Here is a 21531-nt window from a genome sequence, read left to right as displayed (position 1 = left end):
AAGTGGTAGTTTTTATTGCTTCTTACCAATATTTCCGGTTCTCTTCTGTTTCCAAGTACATGGGGATATTGTACTTCTCCACCCCTATGAGATTAAATGTGCTCATGCGATTTACTCAGAGCAATGAAATGTGAATGGAAGTAATGTGTGTCACTTCTGAAGGAAGCTGGAGATGATTCTCCATGTTCTCTCTTCTCTTCTCAAGGCAATCATGAAAGTACATGTTGATATGGAAGGGTCCTAGACAGCAGCAGTGTGGAACAGTGAGCCAAGACATAGAGGACAGCTGGCCTGCTCTCTTGTATGAGCAAGAAACAGAGATATCATGTGCTAAGCTCTTGAGATGTTAGGGTTTGTTGTTACTGCAGCATAGTGTAGCCCAACCTCACTGGTACAACTTTAAAGCCCTTGGAGTAGGCCCAGCTGATAGAAACTGCTGAACGACAGGTTCAGAAGAGAAGTTCAACAATGTGGCTCACTGGAAGAGCAATCTTCCCTTCACTAACTTAAAACATACACCAGATCATGTCACTCCTCTGCTGAAAATCTATCAAATGCTTCTCATGAGACTTAAAATCTAAATCACTAACTTGGTGCACACAGCCCTGCTGGCTTGGGTCTCCAGCTTTATCTTGTTCGCTCTCCCATTCACTCTCCTGCCACGTTAACTTCTCTGTTCCTTGAATGTGACAAGCACTTTCCTGATAAAAGGCCTTTGCATGTGACAAGATCTGAGCTTGAACTTCTCTCCCACACTTTTTCTCATCTTCATGTGTGAACTTAAATGTCAGGCCCTCAGAGAAGTCTTCCCTGTCTGCCCAATGGAAGCGGATGGTCCTTTGTGCCTCTTCAAAGCCCTGTTTCAGCACCTTTCCTCTGTCTTTCATACTATTCATCACAATTTGAAATTAATTTTGCTTATTTGTTCACTCGTTTCCTGTCTTTCTTCAGCTAGAGAGGAAGCTCCATAAAGTCAAGCCACAGCTCTCTTATTCGTGGTTTTATCCTCAGAACTAAAACAGTTCCTGGAATACAGCAAGATTAGTTATGGAAGGTTGGGGTGGGTTGGGTCAGGGGAGGTGGAAAAGAAAGAGGGAGAGTTGCCCTGGAACTAAATGGAAGCCCATCTGAATACACAATACTACCTTAAAATAATGATTCCCCAAATAAATTGAGTTCCTAATAAAAGTGATGAAAGTTCTTAAGATTATTGTCTTTTTTTATGAAATGATACTTTCAGATATGGTATAAACTATAAATTAAGATATAAAAGTATATTTCTGCTAAAATAGGTAAGTCAATAAAAATGCAATTCAAAATCAGATTTTATTACAAAGAAATGTACTATAAACACAAAAGTCCTGAATCTGAGTTACACCTTTTATTCTGAACATTTCACTCAATAAAAATCTGATATATTGGGTCCAAGTGATGACACATTCCAAACTAATGAAACTTTCCTGTAGCTTAAATAAACAAACTCAGGTCACCAAGTAAAATCAAAGCCAAGTATATCTGCACAACTGAAGAATGATTCGAATGAATTAAAACTTCTAATGGTTTATACTTCATTTATAACAAACTTTGAGGGTCTTTTGAGTGACACCTTATTAGACTGAATTTCCAAGAACCAAATACTAAAACATACAGAATATACTCTCTCTACTCACTTGTTAAAAGACTAAGAAATCTAAGCTACAAAGGTATGAGGTGACTGATGACACACCCCAGTCATTTAAGGAGGATTTCTCTCACGTGATTCTGGGTCAGGCCATCCTGATGAACCTTGGGCGAGTTTTCCTCTTCACCACTCCTGCTATCTACACTTGGAGTCATAATAGCGTAACTAAAAGGGGACAGCAGTTGGTATCTGCTCACTGTCATCTCTCATTCCTGCAAACATGCCAAAAAGCGCTTTGCCTGGACCCCCAAAGGCACACAAGTAGACCCTGGAAGAATCCAGCTTCTGGTGATAACTGACCCCATCTCTACTATTTAAAATAAGCTGTTACTAGACAGATGTTACAGGAAAAAAAGAGCATACATTAAGATTATGGTTCTCTTTCACTTCTATTTTCAACAGTAAATAATAGAACCCAAATCTTTCTCATATATCTAGATTTTTCCTTTGTGAACAAAAGATGAATTAGAGTTTAGGGGTTAGAGTCTATTAGTGTCAACCTCATTTCTTCTCTGCCTTCTGGAGTTTTTCAGGCTTTCTTTTTTTTAAAAAAAAATACCAGAAGATATATGGCTCTTCAGTCAACCATTCATCAACATTTAGTTAGCATCGGTCTTGCATTTTCACTGCCATTGCTGTTTGGTGGGTTATAAATGAATGATAAAATTCAAGTCAACTGCTTCTTCTGTTAAGCTTTAGACTACACTTGAATGAATGAATGAATGAATGAATGAATGAATGAATGAATGAATGAATGAATGAATGTTTGAATGCCTGTCTGAAGGAAGCTAACTCTTGTTTTTCTGGTTAAAACTCAGCTAAGTTTAAGGTGACTTTTAGAAATGCAGTAAAAAGAGTCCACACACACATTGTTTTACATTTTTATTTGCTTACAAAAGAGAATGGAAACAGATTTGCAAAAACTTATCTGCATGTACAAAGTAAGCCATGTAGAGAAGGAGGGCAATCCTTGGAGTACCACGGGATAAGTAGTCCATCAAAACTAGATCTGTTTGCATGAGAACTGGTGGAAAGTCATTATTGTACATGTCAAAAACCACTGCAAAACTAAATCTAATTTTAATAGCACCAAATTCAGAAAGGTTCTGTTGTAATGTATGTCCTTGGACAGCAGTGAAACCAGCTACCAAGTAATCTCAGAGTTGGACACATCAATTGAGCAAGAGGTAGTTTCTCCAATAATATCCCTTTTTCTTTTCATCAAGGCCACAGGGGACACAGATAAATGGCATAATCTCAGAATCTCTTTAAATTCCTGTTCTGCTAGGACCCCTTTCCCTTAAAAACAATCATATATGTCTTGTTGCATTTTAGGACTTGAGATCATCGAACATAGAAAAGTTTCCATAGTTCAATTTTTTTGGGCCAATTTTCCTCTGAGCACTCTTCTGTGGAAAAACCAATAATCTGGCATGTCATTAAAACAGCAAAGAAAAATCAATCCTATGGTATCATAGATTAAGGGGATTTTTTTAATATAATTTTTTGTCAATAATAACAATATCCAAGGAGGAGATTTAGGCTGATGAAACAAGCCCTTAAAAGGTAATATACAAACCACATAATGACATTCTTCTTGAATAAGGTCTCTTAAGAGTTCTTGCAGTTGGTCTTCAATTTCTCGTGAGGCTATCAGATCCCAGAGCCCCACAATTCCATTGCTTCCAGCTCGTCTTGGACAGGAGTGAATTCCGGCTGATCAGGATGGGGAGCTAGAGAGGAAGAGTGGGGGTGGGGACTTGATAGGACCCAGAAACCATAAGTTGATATTCTCCCCTCACATGGGTCCACAGAGACATAGATTTGATCATTAAACTACAGAGATATCCTGCTTGGGTAGAAAGCAGTAGCTACCTTTACCCACCACACTGCTTGTTCCTTCCTCAGGAGGTTTCACAGGGTTAGTAAAAGAAGGAAGGGACAGATACATTACAGACATTGTTAGAAAACCAGAGTCACAGCCAACTGATTAAATATTATGTGTTTTATTTACAAACGGAACCCTGAAAACTCAGCAGAATTATGAAAAATAAATTTTAAAAACCGATCACATGTTAAAAGACCATCACCAGGGGGGTGTAAGGGGGGGAGGTGATCAGAGGAAGAATAGAGAGTGGGTAGTCAAGAAGAAAGATGCCCATCAATCTTGTGTGGGTACAGTATAGAGGAGAAGGCACATAGAAGTACTTGTTACTGAGCCTTCACACGGGAGTTTGGGATACATTCTTGGTACACAGTCATATACCTATATCTGAACTGATATGGAACAGTCTGTTTCTATTACATTTGACACATGTGATTTGGTTAAATTCCGGTATTGACACTGTGTGTGTTGGGAGCAAGAAGGGCAAAAGATGTGGCAGTGGGCAGATAGGGAAGCAGGTGAGGCAGGGAAGCAGAGTGCCCATTGTTAGGGGCAGGGGCAGGGGCTGGGTGGTGGTGGTCAACAGGACAGTTCTGTATCCATAGCCAGTTTCCCAGGCCAATGTCATCAGAGTGGAGGAGTTCCACTTCAGTGCTGGTAATCATTGTAAGGGATCAGATCTTAACAAAGGACAGAGAGATTCGAGAAAACAGGGAGGGAAGAGATGAACAGAGAAAAACACATCAGCAAAACTCTGACCACTTCCTCTGGCAAATAAGGTTAAATTTTTCCTAAAGCAGAGAATTTAAATTTATTGACTAATAAGCTCATTGCCTCAAAGCAGTCTCTGAATCTTTCTCTTGATGTTTCCAAGAATGACTATGTTAGAAAATGTCTCATTGCACAATCGGCCAGCATGCAGACTGCAGATGTTTTTAGAGAGCATAGTCTTTTCAGAATCTCAGTCCAGTGGTTAGAAATGAGGCAAGGGACAGCCTGGCCACTTTTGTTTCTTCTTAAAATTATGCATGTGGTGGGCAGGATGCCACCCCAAAGAATCTAGGGGACCCCAGTTATGGGAAAGTTCTAAGTTTGACGTCTCCCCCAAACAGGAGTAAATTTTACAGGACATCATGGCCACACCACAGCAGTAGCATAGAATGAGGGGCCCAAAAGAATATCCGGAACATGTTCCCCAATGACTGCATATGAGATCAGAGGCCAAGTCTGTGAAGTGACATTTGGAAGCAAGGAAGACTTAGATGTGCTGTTACTGTGAACTTCCCCTTCCAGTTTTTAAACAGGCAACCTCTAGAGTAATCTGCATTTCATAGAAGATGCCTCTGGAAGTTCAAACCCTGCTTCCCTCGCATATTCCGTCTACTTTTCATAGCACCCCTTCACCGTTATTGTACGAATTATAGTAAAACATTGCTTAAAGCCCACGAGAGGCTGGCACTTACCTCCCACCCCATAGGCAGAACATGAAGAGGGGTCGCAGTATCCAGGCTGGCCAGGAGGACCTTGTGGTCCAGGCACCCCCAGGTGACCTGGTTGACCCCTTGGTCCAGGAGAGCCAGGGGGCCCCGGGCTTCCTGGCCGACTCTCCCCGGCAGGTCCTGAAAAGCAGCCACAATGAAACCAGTTGGTCTTTTACCACCACAGGGTGAGTTTTGAGACCACCAAGAAGTAAACTAACTCTTACGAGAAGCAACCTTACACATCTCGACAATTAGGGCGATCTGCCTCTCCTGACTCATTGATTTCTTCCAAAACTGGATTCACTGGAAAGAGGGTCATACTGGAATCACTCGTTTTCCTGGAGGGCAACGCTTTTAATCAGCTCGAAAAACTGGAAAACAACATTTATTCTTTTCTTTCACCTCTTGGATATTAGAGGAGAAGGAACATAGCACTCTCAACCTTGTTTTCTGTATGGAGCCTCAGTTTCCCAGTATGAATCTAATGGATGGGCGCATAGGCACGTGCGCACACGAACACACTCAATCTCAACCTCATCATCTGTACTGATTTATGGCTCCAGATAATTGAAAAAATTAGTCTGGATCTGAAAAAAATTATCCTGCTTGAGAAAAAGTCTAAGATTGTACCCATCATCCTAATCCAAAAGGTCTTTAGGCTAGTTTATATCAACTGAGAACTTAGATTGTGTGAAAATGGGGATTAAAATTTCTGTGAATTTAAAATGATTGTTAGGCTGTTTTTTTTTGTTTTGTTTCTTTTTTTAAAATATCTTTATTGATTTCAGAGGGAGGAAAGGAGAAGGGGAGAGAGAGATAGAAACATCAATGATGAGAGAGTCATTGACTGGCTGCCTCCTGCACACCCTCAACTGGGGATCAAGCCAGCAATCCGGGCATGTACCCTGACCGGGAATCGAACCCTGATCGCCTGGATCCTCGGTCGACGCTCAACCGCTGAGCCACGCCCAGCCGGGCTGTTTTGTTTCTTTATTTTGTTTTTAATGTTTGTTGGTTTTTAGGTGTAGATTCCAAAAGTATTTAAGAGCCATTCTTCAACCAGAAATTAAATTCTTTAACTAGAACTGAAATGTAAATCAGGACCACATTTGAAAAGTGTAGTGGCTCTCAGATACATTCAGTTTCATTTCATCAACATCCACTAAGTGTCCATTCTGGGTAACTCATGAAGCTGGATCAGCAACAGGAGTATTTACACTCCAAATCAATCTATTGCAGTAGGAATCTCTCCTAAAAAAGTGCTTTCCAAAATAATTACTAGGATGGAAAGAAAAGTCTATAAAGCATTTACTTTGATGTGGCTAAGACTGGAAAATATCCAATAGAATTGCAAACTTAGAATTCTAATAATGTATATGATCATCTGAAGGCCATTATAAAAGCACCTAGTAATGTACATAAAACTCAAAACTTTATACAAAACTTACTCAGTGAGACTATCATGGTGGCAGAAACTATCAGTGTCCATCAAATATCCATGTGTTCCTCTAGATCGTAAGCGTCCCCTGCAGGTCAGTTGGAGCTATGCGACTAGTTCCAGCCAGTGAAATACGACAAGTAACTTATGTCATTCTGCATTTAAGAATTTGAGACCTGATCTGCCTCCTCTATCTTTCTCCTGGGGCCTTTTGTTCCAAATGGGGGGAACCACCTTACATCAAGTTTTGTATAATGAGTATGATATAAATCTCTATGCTGTCAATCCACTAAGCATTTGTTATTGCAGCAACGCCTAGCCTATCCTAACTCAGGCAACCAATAAGATCCCAGAATATGCTGTTAGTTTGGGAGCTTGTATTAGGAGAATCGTTACTAATAAATTGGCCTCCTAACAAAATGAATGATACAGTCATTCCAGTTAGATACAAGGACATAATATGGCCATTTCCCTCACATTCATATCCAGTGAATATAAAGATTTTCATTTGCAATTTTCTATTAGGTAGGAATATTTACCTGCTGGCCCAGGGGGTCCTCTGGGACCTTGGCTTCCAATGCCTGGATTTCCTTTTTCTCCCTTGATACCAGTTAGACCTGTTTATATTTAAAAAGGAAGAAGAAAGAAAATAAAAAGTTCTCTTTAAAATGAAATCTGGGTAGTCCATTGTATTGGCTTTCAAAATAACCTCCTAATGAAGACAGTGATGTGGGCTGGCCTGGGCTACAGTTACCATGGGACTTTAAAATTAAATTCTGACACTGGCGACTTTTGCACAACCACAGAGAAGCCTGGTTCTGTTTCTGAGTATGCAGCCTGTATCTGCAACACTGCAAGGTTATCTTCCCCCTTCGTACTGAAGGGGTTCAGCCTGCCAGGAACTGGCCCCTGGCTTCGCACGCACCAGGCCATTTGATGCAAGCAGTTGGCACTCCACAAATAACACAATGGAAGTCACAAGTGAACATGTCTAACATTTTCCTTTTGGTCCACCCTGTAATGTATCTGCAAAAGGCATGAATTATAATTAGGCAGCAAAGTTCTGAAGAGCGCGAGTTTCCATTAAAAACTTGGACGCTGCAGGAAAGCCTGTGTTTGATTTGGCTGACTCAGCCCCCATAAAAGTCTAAACCTATTCATGTGTCTTTTCCACAGAACAGACTTCTTAGTCCAAATAATTTATAGTGTTATTAACAAACTATACATTTTCACCGGCAAAAAACAAAGGAACATACACTCTGACACCTCACTGTCTAACAGGTTCTATCACAAGACCGTTGGACAGGTGAGAGCATGCTGCATTCAGGCCCAACCAGTCCAAGAGCATTGCATCAAGCTGGGGTCTGGGCTACCCTGACTCACATCACAGAAGATCCCTAGTGTCTATTTCTCATGTGCAACAATTCTTTGAAATGGCCAACTGTGAAACTACATCTCTATGTAATGACACTTAACAGAGAAATTGTGGGCCAAGAAGGGAACATAAATAAATGAAAATAGCCAATCTGATAGGTGGCAGGCATGCGAGTGATTTAAAATGTTCAGGATTACAAACAACTTTTTTTTCCTTACTAAATGCAGCACATCTTCACTGTAGACAAATTAGAAGACACAATAAGCAAGAGCCCCTGCTCTTGAAAATAATCACTTTTAACAACATCTTGGTTTATAACTTTCAGAAAGAAAGGCATTCATATAGTATTGGCTCTAGAAATAGTTGACCAAAAAAAAAAAAAGACTCATGAGCCACTAATAGTTTTCTACACTTATGTGTAATCATAACCACTACACATGACTGTCCCTTGATTGGAAGCTTTGGTGATTGCTGTGTTCCTTGTGACCAACTCTTGGGACCAAGGCATCCTGGCATCTTTAAAAAAGCCCTCTTCCATGCTATCGGTCCTCAGGGCTACTCCACCCACTGCTCTGCTTCCCCAACACCCATACCTATTGCACGAGGCCTTTGTGGTGTTTTCTGAGCTCAAAAAAGACAGCACAGCAGAAGAGGGCAGGGCACTGAACTCAGAGCTTATGATCTCCTGTTTCTGGCCTAATTCTTCTCTTAGGAACTGATAAGGAAGAGAGTGATTTCTCAAAAGAAAAATACCATTGAATGTGTTTAAAAAGCACTTCACTTACTCAAACTAGTCATCATTTAATGTTCAATTGCTAATCAAATTGTTCAGACAGAAAACCACCCTGAGTATACATCTGCTGGGTATTACCCAATTAACTAAACTAGTAGCTAATCGGTTAATCATTGGAGTGAGCGCTTTTTAGCTAGCGGTGCTCCCTCACTTGTGAACGAGTGTGCCCTGCCTTGCATCTGGGAATTTAGCAGGAACTGCCTCGTCTGTTAGAATCAGAGCCACTTTCCCCACAGGAAACCACGAATTTTTAAAGAATTAGAACACAATAAAACACACCAATGACTAATGCAGGCTGCTCATGATTAACTGCAGGGTGACTCAGAGGCCTGCCATGACCTTCCAGTTCTCAAGGACCAACGTTAACAATGTGGCTTCTCAGTGACTCTCCACAGTAGACGATGCAGGAGCTTGGGCTGAAGAGGACACCCAGGGAAGTACTCTCAGGAGTAACCCCTGACAAGAGTTCCCTGACTTATCCTTTGCTCACCCAAAAAGAAAGCAAAGGGTGGGGAAGATTGAGGAGTAGAAAGTCTAGTTGTTTTAATTTTCTATGGCATGTAGATCTAAAAAAACAAGTGGAATTTGTATTATCTATAATGCAAGAGAGGAAGAGCCTCATGAAAATATTCCAGCCCCTCAAAATGCCCTAAAAATACATTCTAAGGGTACAATTCTATATCATCAGAGAATTTTAGATTTTATTATCCTTGAAGTTATGATCCAACTAGATGTAGACTAATATATAAATATCTGTCCTTTTTTTCCCTTGCGGTTCTGACACTGAAGGAATATCCACATCCATGATCACTGAACTTGGTTATCTTTTTGGGAGATAAAAAAAAACATGTTTAAAATTTAAGTACCTAAGATGAGGACTGAAATTACAGGCTAAGTGCACAGACTGCCGATCTCTAAAAACAGATATGGATATATTTTGATAAGCCTTGTAGGCCTTGATTAAAGGGAGGGAAATCAAATATCCTAAAATGTCAGCTTGTGACTGTCCATGAGGTGATAGAAGACAGTGGAGTCTGGGCACAGTTATTCTTTACAGTCAACATGTAGTCATCACCCATAAGTCCTTCATCTCTTTGTGAGGACCCAAGATGGGGCCACCGGGTGCTGAGATGGGGTCACCAGAGCTAAGTGCCAGCATCCTTTCCACAAGGCACCGGGACTCCCAAGGGCATGGGCGTTCCCTCCTTCTGACATGCCCTTCTCACCTTGGCTGTCTTCACAACTACTGCTCATGCTTTAAGACCCAACTCAAAGCTTCTCCACAACCATAACAGGCAGGAGCATTAGGAAGTCAAGCAGACAAGAATTATCTGTCTTACTCATGGCTATATCCCCAACACTTCTCTGGAGCCTCCCACATAGTACATAACTAACAAATATATAGTGAGTGAACAAACGGACGGATGACTGAATGAGTTCTTTGCTTCCATATTATCAGCACCTCCTTTGGCACTTATCTCATTGCATTGCTTGTTCTCATGTTCATCTAGTCTGAAATTATGAGCCTGTTGACTGCAGGGATAATCCCCTTTTTATTACTCTAGTGTCAGATCCAAGCAGAGTCTCACGCACAGTAAGGAGATGCCTATAAAACACTGGAAGGCTAACTGAATGACTGAATATTAATATGAGCATGTGGCTGACTGTTAAATGCAAGCATGACCTTGAAGGGTCAACCAACAAAATTCCTTAGGCTGGAGCTTCCTTTTACTTTTACATGCCCAGCTTATGTGAACACTGCTTTTTCTAACGAGTTCCTTGCATGGCAATATGAACTACTAGTGCCTCTTAGAGATGGGTATCATTGACTCCAGTTAAGTTTCACTATCTGCCATTTTTAAAAACGAGCATAGCTCATATAAAAGATCTTTTTTTTATCAAAATATGATTTAGCTAATATCCTTAGTTTTCTGTGTTTACCAAAAGTATTTAGCATAATCAGAAAGTCTTTTCTATTATGCATCCATTCCTTTTTCCCCCCTTTTTACGACAACTTTTAAGATCTATTTTTTAGATTTTACTCTCATTAAAATCTTAATATCTCATGTACTCTCTTATTTCCTCTTTTAAAACTTTAAAAAATAGATTTTACTTTTTTAGAACTTTAGTTCACAGAAATATTAAGTGGAAAGCACAGAGAGTTCCCATACACCCCCTGCCCCTACACTTGCATAGCCTCCCCTGTTATCAACATGCGCCACCAAAGTCGTAAGTTAGCCATGTCCAGTCTTCCTTAAGAGTCTCATTAGAAATGATCACAGGGCTACCTGATTCTCCCTACCCACTAACCTAACACCCGCTAACATTTTCTTCCACTGGTCTATTAAGTGAGAGACCTGTTTGTTTGAGTTCTTCATTGTATTCCCAGTTTCAGGCACATATTAGGCACTCAAATATCTGTCAAACAAGTGGTGAATGAATGAAACATAAAGTCCAAGTGTAGACCTTGACAAACCAAAGATGTGGTTAGTTGGTGTATCAGCTGTGCTTCTAGGTGACCTTATTAAGTGTTGAATGCTAGATGCTGTATGTATGAACTTATTTAGTCTTTGCAAAAAGCAAGAAGACAGCCACTAAATTAACCCTAAAAGAAGGCTGTGATACGGAGAGGTTAAGTTGAGCTAGTGAGTAACAGAGCCAGGATTTCAACCCAGCAGGTCAGTGCTGAAGTCTGGGCGCATAACCACTGCGTTCCCTGCCTCTCTCCACTCCGAGCTGGCTCGCCAGGTGGTGTTTCTAGGCTTGTTGGCTGTAGTGGTTTCCTGAACTGCCTGCTGAAACAGTCTGCACATTTTCTCTGGCCCAAAATCAGCCCTGTGGTCATCACATTTCATCAGCATACTTCCCCGGAATCATACATTTGACCTCTGCTCTGAGCAAGTCTTAGGGCTGATTTTAAAAGGATTTACCCTGCTCACACTGACTACATGTCCAGTGTCTGGTTGGCCCTTGGTTATTGGTTTCCCACTTTTTTTGACCTCTTAGTAGGGAGATTTTTACTAGTATCTTTGCGCTTGGCCACACCAAGCACTCCAGGGTGGACTCTCGTGCTACTCCATGGAGCACAGTCACTCCCACATCAGCCCAGAGATTCTGAGCAACTCCCAGGATTTATGCTCAGACAGATATGCAAGGCCTGGTTAATGCTTCCATTGTAATTCCAAAAAGTCACAGAAACTTTGAGATGAGGCTTCATCTGTGTTATTATATAGTCTGTTGCCTGGGAAATGCTGCTGATAAGTTGCAAGTAGAGTCTGTCTTTCATTCAACGTATGTTTGAATGCCTACTAGGTGGAAGGTACTGAACTGGGTACCTACCTACCAGATGGTAGATTCATTGGACTCAAGTCAACAAGTACTTCTTGCACTTATCCAGGCTCTACTATCTGTCCATGTTTGGCTACAGGATCAGTGCCAGCATGTGAGGCTCCCCGTTTGGGGCTAAGGTGGCCAAGACTGGAAAATACATGGTTGCTGTAAAAGTAAACAAATTTTGCAAACTACCGCTAAGGGTCCCTCTTCCTATTGCCTTTTCATAAGACCATTGGCTATCCAGCACACCTCCATAATGCAGGGCTCAGCCAGGGAAACAGCAACCATTCTAGATCTTTCAGGCAGAGGGAATTTAATATGGGGACTTGGGTACATTAGTAATAGAAAGATGAGTATGAGGAGGCAATCCGTACATTAGCAACAGCAGGAGGCCACTACTGTCACTGGGAGTGCAAGGACAATGGGAAGAGAGAGTGTGAATGGAGCCCAATGCCTATGGCCTTCTGTAGGACCTAGAATGAGAGTGAGACACACAGGGGCTGTAGCTACAACAGGAGTCGCAGAGGAAGCGGGGTGCAACTGAGGGGAGAAATATCCTGACTTCTTCCCTCTTTTCCTCTCCAATCCCCCTAAGTACCTCTCATTGGCTGAGACTGTCCTGGAGCAGAAGGCAAGGAAGTCTGAAAAGAGTGACGCACAGAAAAAACAGAGAGAAGGGCAAACTGCCCAGCCCAGTCCCAGCATCAGGCACTGAGAATCCACGGTCCAAGGCACCCTCCCTGCCTGTGGCAGGTCACCATGTCGCAGGGGAAACAAACAAGTGAGTAGCTGTAATGCAGTGTGAGAATAGCTACAAAATATGAGAGCGCAGAACTGAGCCATCGGTGGGGAGTCGCGGATGGCTTTCCAGTATGGCTGACCCTTTACGTGGAGTCCTGAGGAGCAGGCATTAGCCACGTCAGGAAGGGGCAGATAGAACCCACGCACAGAGGTCTGCAGGAGCGAGACCAGGGCCCGCCTGGGGAAGCAGCTGGGCATGGCTTCGGCAGCTGCAGGCTGGGGTGTGGGAAGGGAAGGGGCCGGGCTAGGCCCCCGTATAACAAGCTCTGTGTATCACACGAAGGAGTTTGGATATGGCCCTCTTTCAATACCTGCTACCTACGTTTTTTTTGTTTCTAACTTCATACACTTTTTCTTAAAGAAGTCCTAACTGTTTAAGCTTCGGGTCCCATTAAGCTTGGATCTGCCCCCGCTGGGTGCAACCAAGCAGTACAATTAGTTAAAAGGGACTGGAATCCTGCGAAGCTTAACGCAACCAATAAACACTGTGTTAGTCCCAAGGAAAAGCCAGAGGAAAAGGCATTGAATCCAATTTCTACCCCGTGGCCAAAGGAACCTACTAATCAGATCAGAACAAGACAACAGAATATTTTACACATTAGGTTTGTACCATAGTAACGGAGGCAGCATGTCCTTTGGTCTTTTGACCACAGCCAGGTAAAGTGGACACACTGACATGTGGGCAGGGAGGAGGGAAATGAAGGAGGGAGAGTGGAGGTTGTAGAGCAGGAGGCAGGGAGGAAAGAAGGCCGTGGGTGCACCGCTCATGCACGCGCACCAAACCCCTGCATCCATTTACAGGTCGCCTGCCCACAACTACAGGTGCACGGCAAACAGGAACAGGGATTAGATGGCGCCCCAGGAATCCTGCCCTTTCACCACTACTTTCGCCCCTGATACTACGATGTCACGGGGGCATAAGAAGAATGTCAGGCCAAACGCAAATCTATCACTTCCAGTTCCAAAATCACGATTGCCCCTCCTTAAACACCATTATATTATGTCCAGCATTGACTGTTAGGAAAAATATAAATAATTCAAAGTTAGCAGGAAAATGAGCCAATTTCTATGGCTTGAAAAATGATCGTTTCAGGTTCAGAATAAATATTCAACCAGTCGATGATCGTTAACTTAGAGGTTGGCCTGGTGGTCATTTCTTGTAGAATTGAAAAGCGATATGCTCTCTACTTTTGGAAAAGAGAGTTATGTCAGAGCATTGGGATAAGGTCAGGGTCTGCAGAGTTTAAAACAAAATGTGTTATGACCAACAGCCCTTTGTAATAAGCATGAAGAATCCACTATTAAAATAAATACATCTTACATGTAGGATCCTTGTTTTTCCAAATCAGCAGAGAGGATCAGAAAAGTCAAACGACTTTGCTATACTGACATAGTAATTTAATGTCAAAGTTAAACTGAGAACCAATGAAAATGAAAAGGGTTAATGAAGATACCTTTTCTATGTATGTTTTCACCCAACTATACACACGCATTTTGGTATGTTTATTATATTTGTTGCTTTAGAAGTCATGCCAAAAATCCAATGTTTTATCAAAGCTAATATAAACAGCTTTAGTTTCAGCACATAAACTAGTATGTGTTATCTTGACAATTCACTTGCTTATGTTCAAGGCCAGAAATTTAGAAAATGTAATAGAACATTCCTACATTTAAAAGAAAGGGAGTTTCCACCTCTCTCTCTCTCTCTGTATACACACACACACAGGCAATATAGGCAGGAAGTCCTCTGATCTTTGACCACAGACATCTAAATTAGTCACATTTAGATTTGGGCACTGAAATGTTCAATGCATTTGCTGTTATACGCATTTCCTAACCAATGTAACCAAAACTCCTATTTAAAAATCTCACCTTACTTTTCTGGCTAAATTTATATAACTTAAAGAAAATGCTGACACTGTCAACATGGCAGTAATTTACAGGATGCCTTAGGATGGATGTGCTATAATTATACAGGTTTACGCTTATATCATACTCAAGGATGAATGAGGAATGAGGAATGGCAGCCAAAAAGCTAGTGATAATCAACAGCACAAGTCATTTATGGCTCATGAAGTAACTATTATATTTCAGGTATTATCAGGAATAAAAGGAAAAGAGACCTTAAGTTTGGTCTTTGGGGAGCATGTCCAGCCTCAATGGTAAGACACAATTAACAAAAATGAAATTATTGAAAGGCAATTTGAAAAAGTATACTCTACCTGGGTGCTAAAGGACGTCTCCCACACTAATGAGGTAGGGATCCCTCATCTACTCATTTATCAAGCAAATATTTGTTCAGACTCCTCGTGGGGCGATGTAGAGATGAAAGGCACAGCCCCACCCAGGAACTCACAGTCCAGGGGGAAGGCAAGTACATCAACAATTACAATGTAATGGGACAATGCTGCGACTGTAGGCATGTGCCTGGGGACAGAGGAGCGCAGATGAGGAAGATCCTATGCAGTCTAGTCCAGTTGGAATAAAACAACAACAAATACACTGGCCGAACAAATAAACCAAGGTGAGGAAGCAGTGGTCTGGCAGAGGTGACTCTTGAGATGAGCTTTGAAGCTTGACTATGAATGAGCCAGAGGAAGAAAGAGGGTCCCGGGGAGTGGGAAGAGCATGTGACAATCCAGGAAGAGGTACGAGAACAGGGCACAGCAGGGACCAGCACTGAGTGTGGTGGGAAGGAAAAGGCATGTATGAAGAACATGGTAAACGGAACTCATGGTCCAAATTCTTTACTTTGTAATAGAATTATACATCCATTCCCACTCTCTGGATTCATGCATTTCCTACCCCTTGGATTTGGGCTTGGCCGTGTGACTTGCTTTGACTAATGAGATATTAGTGGCAATGACATGAAAAGAGGGGTGAAATATGATGGGGAGGCTGGGTTGCCCTGTTTCATTCCTGCCATTGTCGCAAGGCGAATGGGGAGCTGTCCCCCCTCCAGCCAGGGGCCCAGCAGAGCACAGCTGCTCCCACCTCCCACAGACATGTGACGAGAACTGATATGTATTACTGTATCTACCAAGATTTCTGTGGAGTGTTATTATGCAGCAAAAAGCTGAGCAATAAGGAGAGCACTGAGCAGTTCAGTTTGGCTAGAGCAAAGGGCACGCACTTGAAGTGAAGCTGATTAGAAAATGTGAACCAGGACCACACAGACAGCTTACGGAGATGGCATTAACCTCGAGCAGCATTGCTAGCACAGCATCCACTACCCCAGACAGTGACTGAAATTCAGTGAGAGGGATCTGCTAAGACCTACTATAACGAACCCCCCAATTGAGGGTTTCAAAAAATTGGTAGGCTACGGAAACAATTGTATTAGCTTTCATGGCCAAAAGAAGACAAAAATACCAGTTACAGCTTTTTGCTATTGTAATAGTCATATTCTACCAAGCACTGAAGGTGGGGGCACAATGGGATGGTAATTTTAGTTTGTCGACTACTTTTTAAAAATCATTCTGTGTGTTTATTTGGAAAATGACCTTATCCTGACTACAATTAATTCCAGAAGCAGGAATACAAAAACAGTCTAAAGCATTTTTCCAATTGGTGCTACTCTTTCAAGGTGCTTCAATCTATATCTTCTATTTCCCTCTAAAAAGCTACATCTGGTATTTGAATAATTCAAAGAAGTTGGGAGAGACAAATACCCAACTTAAATAGCAAAAACAGGCAGACACAAGAGTGAGCCAACTCTTCACAAGTGTCCTAGAAGTCAGGCTGCTTGGAGATCATTCTTAGGAATGAAAGCAATTGGCCTGTTCCATTGCAAGGCCAGAGGCCTTGGTTTAATCTAGAAGAGCGTGATTAAATACATATTCACAAATTCTGTGATACTCCTGTCTTCAAAATGTACAGTCTAATTCTCCACTTGAGCGTGGGCCAGGCTTAGTGACTCCCTCCTAATAGAATATGCTGAAAGTACAAGCTTATGACTTCTGGGACCAGTCAAAAAAGGCATTGTGAACTCCTCCCTGCTGTCTCTCCCGGATCCGCTGGCTCTGAGGAAAGCAGCCACCATGCTTTGAGAAGATTCCAGCACCCCTGTGAAGGGACCCACCCTTCTCAGGCTACATGTGAGTGGAGTAGTCAGGGAGGGCCTGAGACTCTGCCAGCGGCACTGAGTGAGCCATCCTGGCAGCCTTCAGATGACTGTAGCCTTGGCTAACATCTTGACCACAACCTCATGGAAGACCCTGAGCCAGCACCACCCAGCTAAACCACTCCTGAATCCCTGACCCATAAAAACCATCATCACGTATGTTCTCTTGTCTTAAAGTGCTAAGTTTTAGGGAAATTTGTTACATAGTAAGAGATCACTAACACACAGAGCTTCTCTCTGCAGCCGTGAGTATAGAGTCCCTTTGTAATAGGAAAAAAAGCTCTACAAAATAAAAGATGATAAAGAGAAAAAAGAGAACATTCCTTGCCTGAAAGTTACTGTATGTTAGGAAAGCACAATCCATCAAAGCTTCAGGGAAAGGTCTTGTTCCAAAGGACATTCAAAATGGACTTTACCAGATAATTATCTGGCGAGAAAAGAGAAAACTCTTATCTTTGTTTCTCTGGAGTTCATCTCAGGAGATGAGAGACAGGGGACGGGGAAGCGGAGAGGCAGGAGGCAAACATGTATTTCAGCACATTTTTAACAGCAATGAGAAGACGACGTCTCATGCAACACAGCATCAACTGTAACACAACATCACAGGGAAGACTTGTAAATGTTTAAGCAACAACCAGCAAATTATTATGAGAGCTCCACCAGCCCTCTTTTTTTAATCAAGTTAATCTGTCCCTTAAAGATAATTTTTCCAGAAATTAAACTAGGATACAAGGGTCATTAAGAAGTTTCGCAGATGCTTGCCACTGAGGCATTCCTGGCTCACAACTGCAATGCTCTAATTCTGAACTTGTGACCAAGGTTCTCTGCCAGATGTATCGTCAGTGCCAACAGCCCTCTTCAACCACAGGAATATTGAGCATAAGAACCTCTCTCTCTCTCAGCTTTGAATGAATCTGGGCCGCAGGCTTCTCTCTAGACTTCTCAGCCTTGTTGACTCAGTAAACTGCGATGTGAGCATGAGGGATGCAGGCTTAGCTTTAGTGTGCGTGCAGCATTTCTCTGCCCCAACTGCCATTTCTGTGTCTCTGAAAGGAGCTGTCATTGACTTAGGTGACCAGCAACCAGCGACCAGACCAGCCTACGGCTCGTTCCTTTTCTACCTGCTGGTGCCTGGGGGAGTTCAGTGGTGACTCATCTTCTCACCCTTCTCCCACCCCCTTTTTCTCATTTACTAAAACAAAGTCTATCTTTTTCAAGTTAACCACAGAACCTTAGGCTTGATAAAAATTGATCCTTAAGTCTTGTCTTTCTTTACTCGATGACTAGATATTTGGTCATCTGTGGCAGAAAAGGCTTGAGGGAAATAATTTCCCAACTTCAAAAGTCTTCAGGGATTTTAACCTCAAAGAACAACAACAAAATTAATCTGCGTAGCAAACAAAATGCGAAATTTTCTCTTGATTAAAGATGGCATTCCAACATGATTATTTTTTCTTTTTATGATTTTATTGGTTTCAGAGAGAGGAAGGGAGAGGGAGAGAGAGAAACATCAATGATGAGAGTCATGGATCAGCTGCCTCTTGCAAGCCCCCAACTGGGGATCGAGGTGGAAACCTGGGCATGTGCCCTGACCCGGAATCAAACCGTGACCTCTTGGATCCTAGGTCAATGCTCAACACCTCTGAGTCATGTCGATTATTATTTTTATCCTCAATAATAATAATGGAGTGACTAGCTCTCTTAAGCAGCCAAAATATTTGATTCTACAGATTAAACATAACATGCTAATGACATTTATAGGAACCAATGAGTTCCAACAGAGAAAGTCTTTGGAATGATATTTCCCAGTCATTTCTACTCAGCTTTTCCAGGCACTGGATGGAGAAAGACCTTGTCACCATCACTTGGTTTTAGGGGATGGTGAGTACTGGAAGGCTTCTCTGGAGAGGCCTTAGTAGGAAAAAGAAATATAATGGAAAACCAAGAGATCTGCTAACCCCAGAACATGTGCCTGAAAAAGTAAGGGAAGGTAATTTACATTTAGTTGCATAATACCAATGACGTTTTTGCTATCTTAGTAGATTTTCACTGTGAACACAATAGAGACAAATGTAGAAAAACCAAGTAGTTGATAAAGCTCAGTTACATCAGCCTGAATTTGCAGCTGTGGCATTCTCAGTAGTTCTTAAAAATAAGTACATTCCGACTATGACTTCTTCGTTATGTTTCCAGTATAGTCATGCTGAGAATTTGCACACTGGAATAAATTATTAGGCTTCCCTTTTACTGTTTTATATTACACTAGAGGGCATTCCAGTTTTTAAAACTATGTGTGAAGATAGGTTATATTTATTATCTATGAATTTCATTTTAGAACAGTAGAAGAGATGTTGCAAGTTATTTGTTACAGAAAGGAAACAATATGTTGGCTAGGTTTGAGGACCATGGCTTGAAAGGTTTCAAACCATTTCCCATCTCAGGACCTTTGCACATGCTATTGCTGTCTCTGCCTAAGATGTTTTTCTCTCTGTTATTTATATACAAGCTCTTAAACTTTCAGATCTCAGCTTAAACATCAACAGACTGTCATAGTGCCCTTTTCTATGCTCACACAGCATCCTGCATTTGTTCACAGCACTTATAACAACTGATATTAAACTATTCATGTATTTTTTTGTTTAATATCTGTCTCTATGCTAGGCACACAAAAGGCAGGAAATGTATGCCCTGTTTACCATTATTTCCTTAACACCTAGCACCATGCCTGACATGTAGTAGATGCTCAGTAAGTGCTGGTTAGATGAACGAATGAAGATATAGAAAGATTAAGTTGTAAGATCAAGCAGCCAAAATGACATAGCTAATAAGTGGCAAAGCTAGCATCCTAACCCATAAATGATTGATGCCCCAAATCCCAGCATCACAAATGGTTTCTCTTTTAAGATATCAGAAGTAAAACAAGATTGAATTGCCTTGTTCCAGGTTTCTCCCCTATTTGCCCCCAGGGTGAGATATTAGAACAGAAGTATAACTTCTGTAGGTATACCTGAAATTGCCAGATGCATGCATGACCAGTTTCCCTGTAGGTAATTCCCCTACTTGGACTCTCATATAGCCTAAGCATGTGCTACAACCTTAGAGGAATCGTCAAGTGCCCAAATGTGTAACCAAAGGAAATGTTTTGATCACATTCATATTTATCCAACAGATCACCTGGCTTCACCTCCAAGCAGGTCATCTGCCAGGTCACAGATGCCCAAGGCTATCCAAATACAGTGCACAAGGAGCTTGCAAACAGCACAACCACAGCCCACTGCGACATTCCGATCAGTTCAGCAGTTCACATGTTTTGAAAGGTGGTTATTAGAAGCCATCATGAAACAGGGCTCGCCAGACGCTGCACAGTTCTGGCCTCTCATCTGTGAAACACCCAATAAGCAATGAATTCAAGGGCAGAACGGAGCAAACACAGATACTCTGGAATCACACAGATCTGGAATTATATTCTGGTCCTCTACTGTTCAGGTAAGTGACCCTGGACAATTGACAATCAGTGGAGCCTCAGTTTCCTCACCTAAAAATGGGCAAATACTGATCTTATTAGATTTTTATGAGCATTAATAATGTGCTAAGCAACCGATAGTTTATTAAGTAGTTGCTTGGTAAATGCTAGCACCCTTTCTTATCAAAGGTCACGTGATGCATTCCTCTAAACTCGGTTAGCATTAATGATCTCCCAGGGTGTACATTCAGCAACACTTCATATTCCCTATCCAAACCACAATATTGGCAGATAGATCTGGTGCCTAAAAGTGAAAGCCATGATTATAGTATTATCTCACACACTGCCAAGCCAAGTCTTGCATAAATGCTGCATTCAATAAATGTTTGCTGATTTATTGCACAAAATAAACCAGCTATGTATACCAGCTGTTATGGATATACAATTTAAACATGAAAACTTTCATATGGATGATCCAATATTTTGGGGGAGTGTTGGCCTATAAACCAAAACCACACTCCTCAGTGGGTAAGCAAATAAAATCACCTTCCCTCATGTGCAAAGGGCATCTCACTTCCTGTCTTACTGTCATCCTCCATTATCTGTGATTTTTAGGATTTTGCTTGTCTATTGTATTCTTTAGGAATCTCTATATCTACATGGGGGTAAGAAAATTACATCATGGAAATTCATATTTCAGGGGTTGTCTGGGTCACTGAGAACTCCTGGGTGATTTTCCCCTGAGCTAAGCATTCAAGTGCTCCTGCAGAACAAGAAAGACAGCCTGGCAAGAACAAGGAGAGGACTTCCAAAAAGAACACAGACAACTTGTGATTTGCTGAGAGTGATTCAGGCACTGGCTCTGTGCTCCCTGAGTCACAGCTGGTCCATCACCAACACCATTAGATGGGGCCCTGCTGACAGAAGTGGCCACCCGCCTGGCTGCCAGATCTTTGGTGCTCCGTGAGGAATTTATGCCCATCTCAGTATCTGCTGATTTAGTTCCCTTGCACAGGAAACACCTTCAGAAAGGAGAATCAGAATTGGGCCATAGTCAAAGCAACAGTTATCTAGTGAGTACCTGTTATGTGCAAAGCAATTCAGACCTGATTCCTGTTCCCAGAAATCTAGTGGTTCACCAGTACCTGACGGGTGCTA

General features: G+C 41.8%; 1 protein-coding gene across 3 annotated transcripts in view; it reads right to left on the bottom strand.

The window, feature by feature from the left end:
- Positions 1 to 3246: 3246 nt before the first annotated feature.
- The window catches only part of COL14A1 (collagen type XIV alpha 1 chain), a 157148-nt gene continuing 138863 nt past the window's right edge, over positions 3247 to 21531 (bottom strand). For 2 of the 3 annotated variants that reach the window (XM_081116373.1, XM_081116374.1), the window contains exons 46-48: positions 7025 to 7102; positions 5030 to 5185; positions 3247 to 3414 (exon numbers count right to left, since the gene is read on the bottom strand). In XM_081116373.1, the coding sequence (XP_080972499.1) occupies positions 3335 to 3414; positions 5030 to 5185; positions 7025 to 7102 (314 nt within the window). In that variant the 3' untranslated portion in view covers positions 3247 to 3334. Of the gene's footprint in view, positions 3415 to 3671; positions 4247 to 5029; positions 5186 to 7024; positions 7103 to 21531 lie in introns of those variants that run through there. The other variant, XM_081116375.1, reaches the window with a different exon arrangement.

The sequence above is a fragment of the Miniopterus schreibersii genome (assembly GCF_964146895.1).
Source record: "Miniopterus schreibersii genome assembly, chromosome: 17".
Classification (NCBI taxonomy): Eukaryota; Metazoa; Chordata; class Mammalia; order Chiroptera; family Miniopteridae; genus Miniopterus; species Miniopterus schreibersii.
The sequence above is the reverse complement of the archived record's forward strand: the minus strand, read 5'-3'. Positions and strand labels throughout refer to the sequence as shown.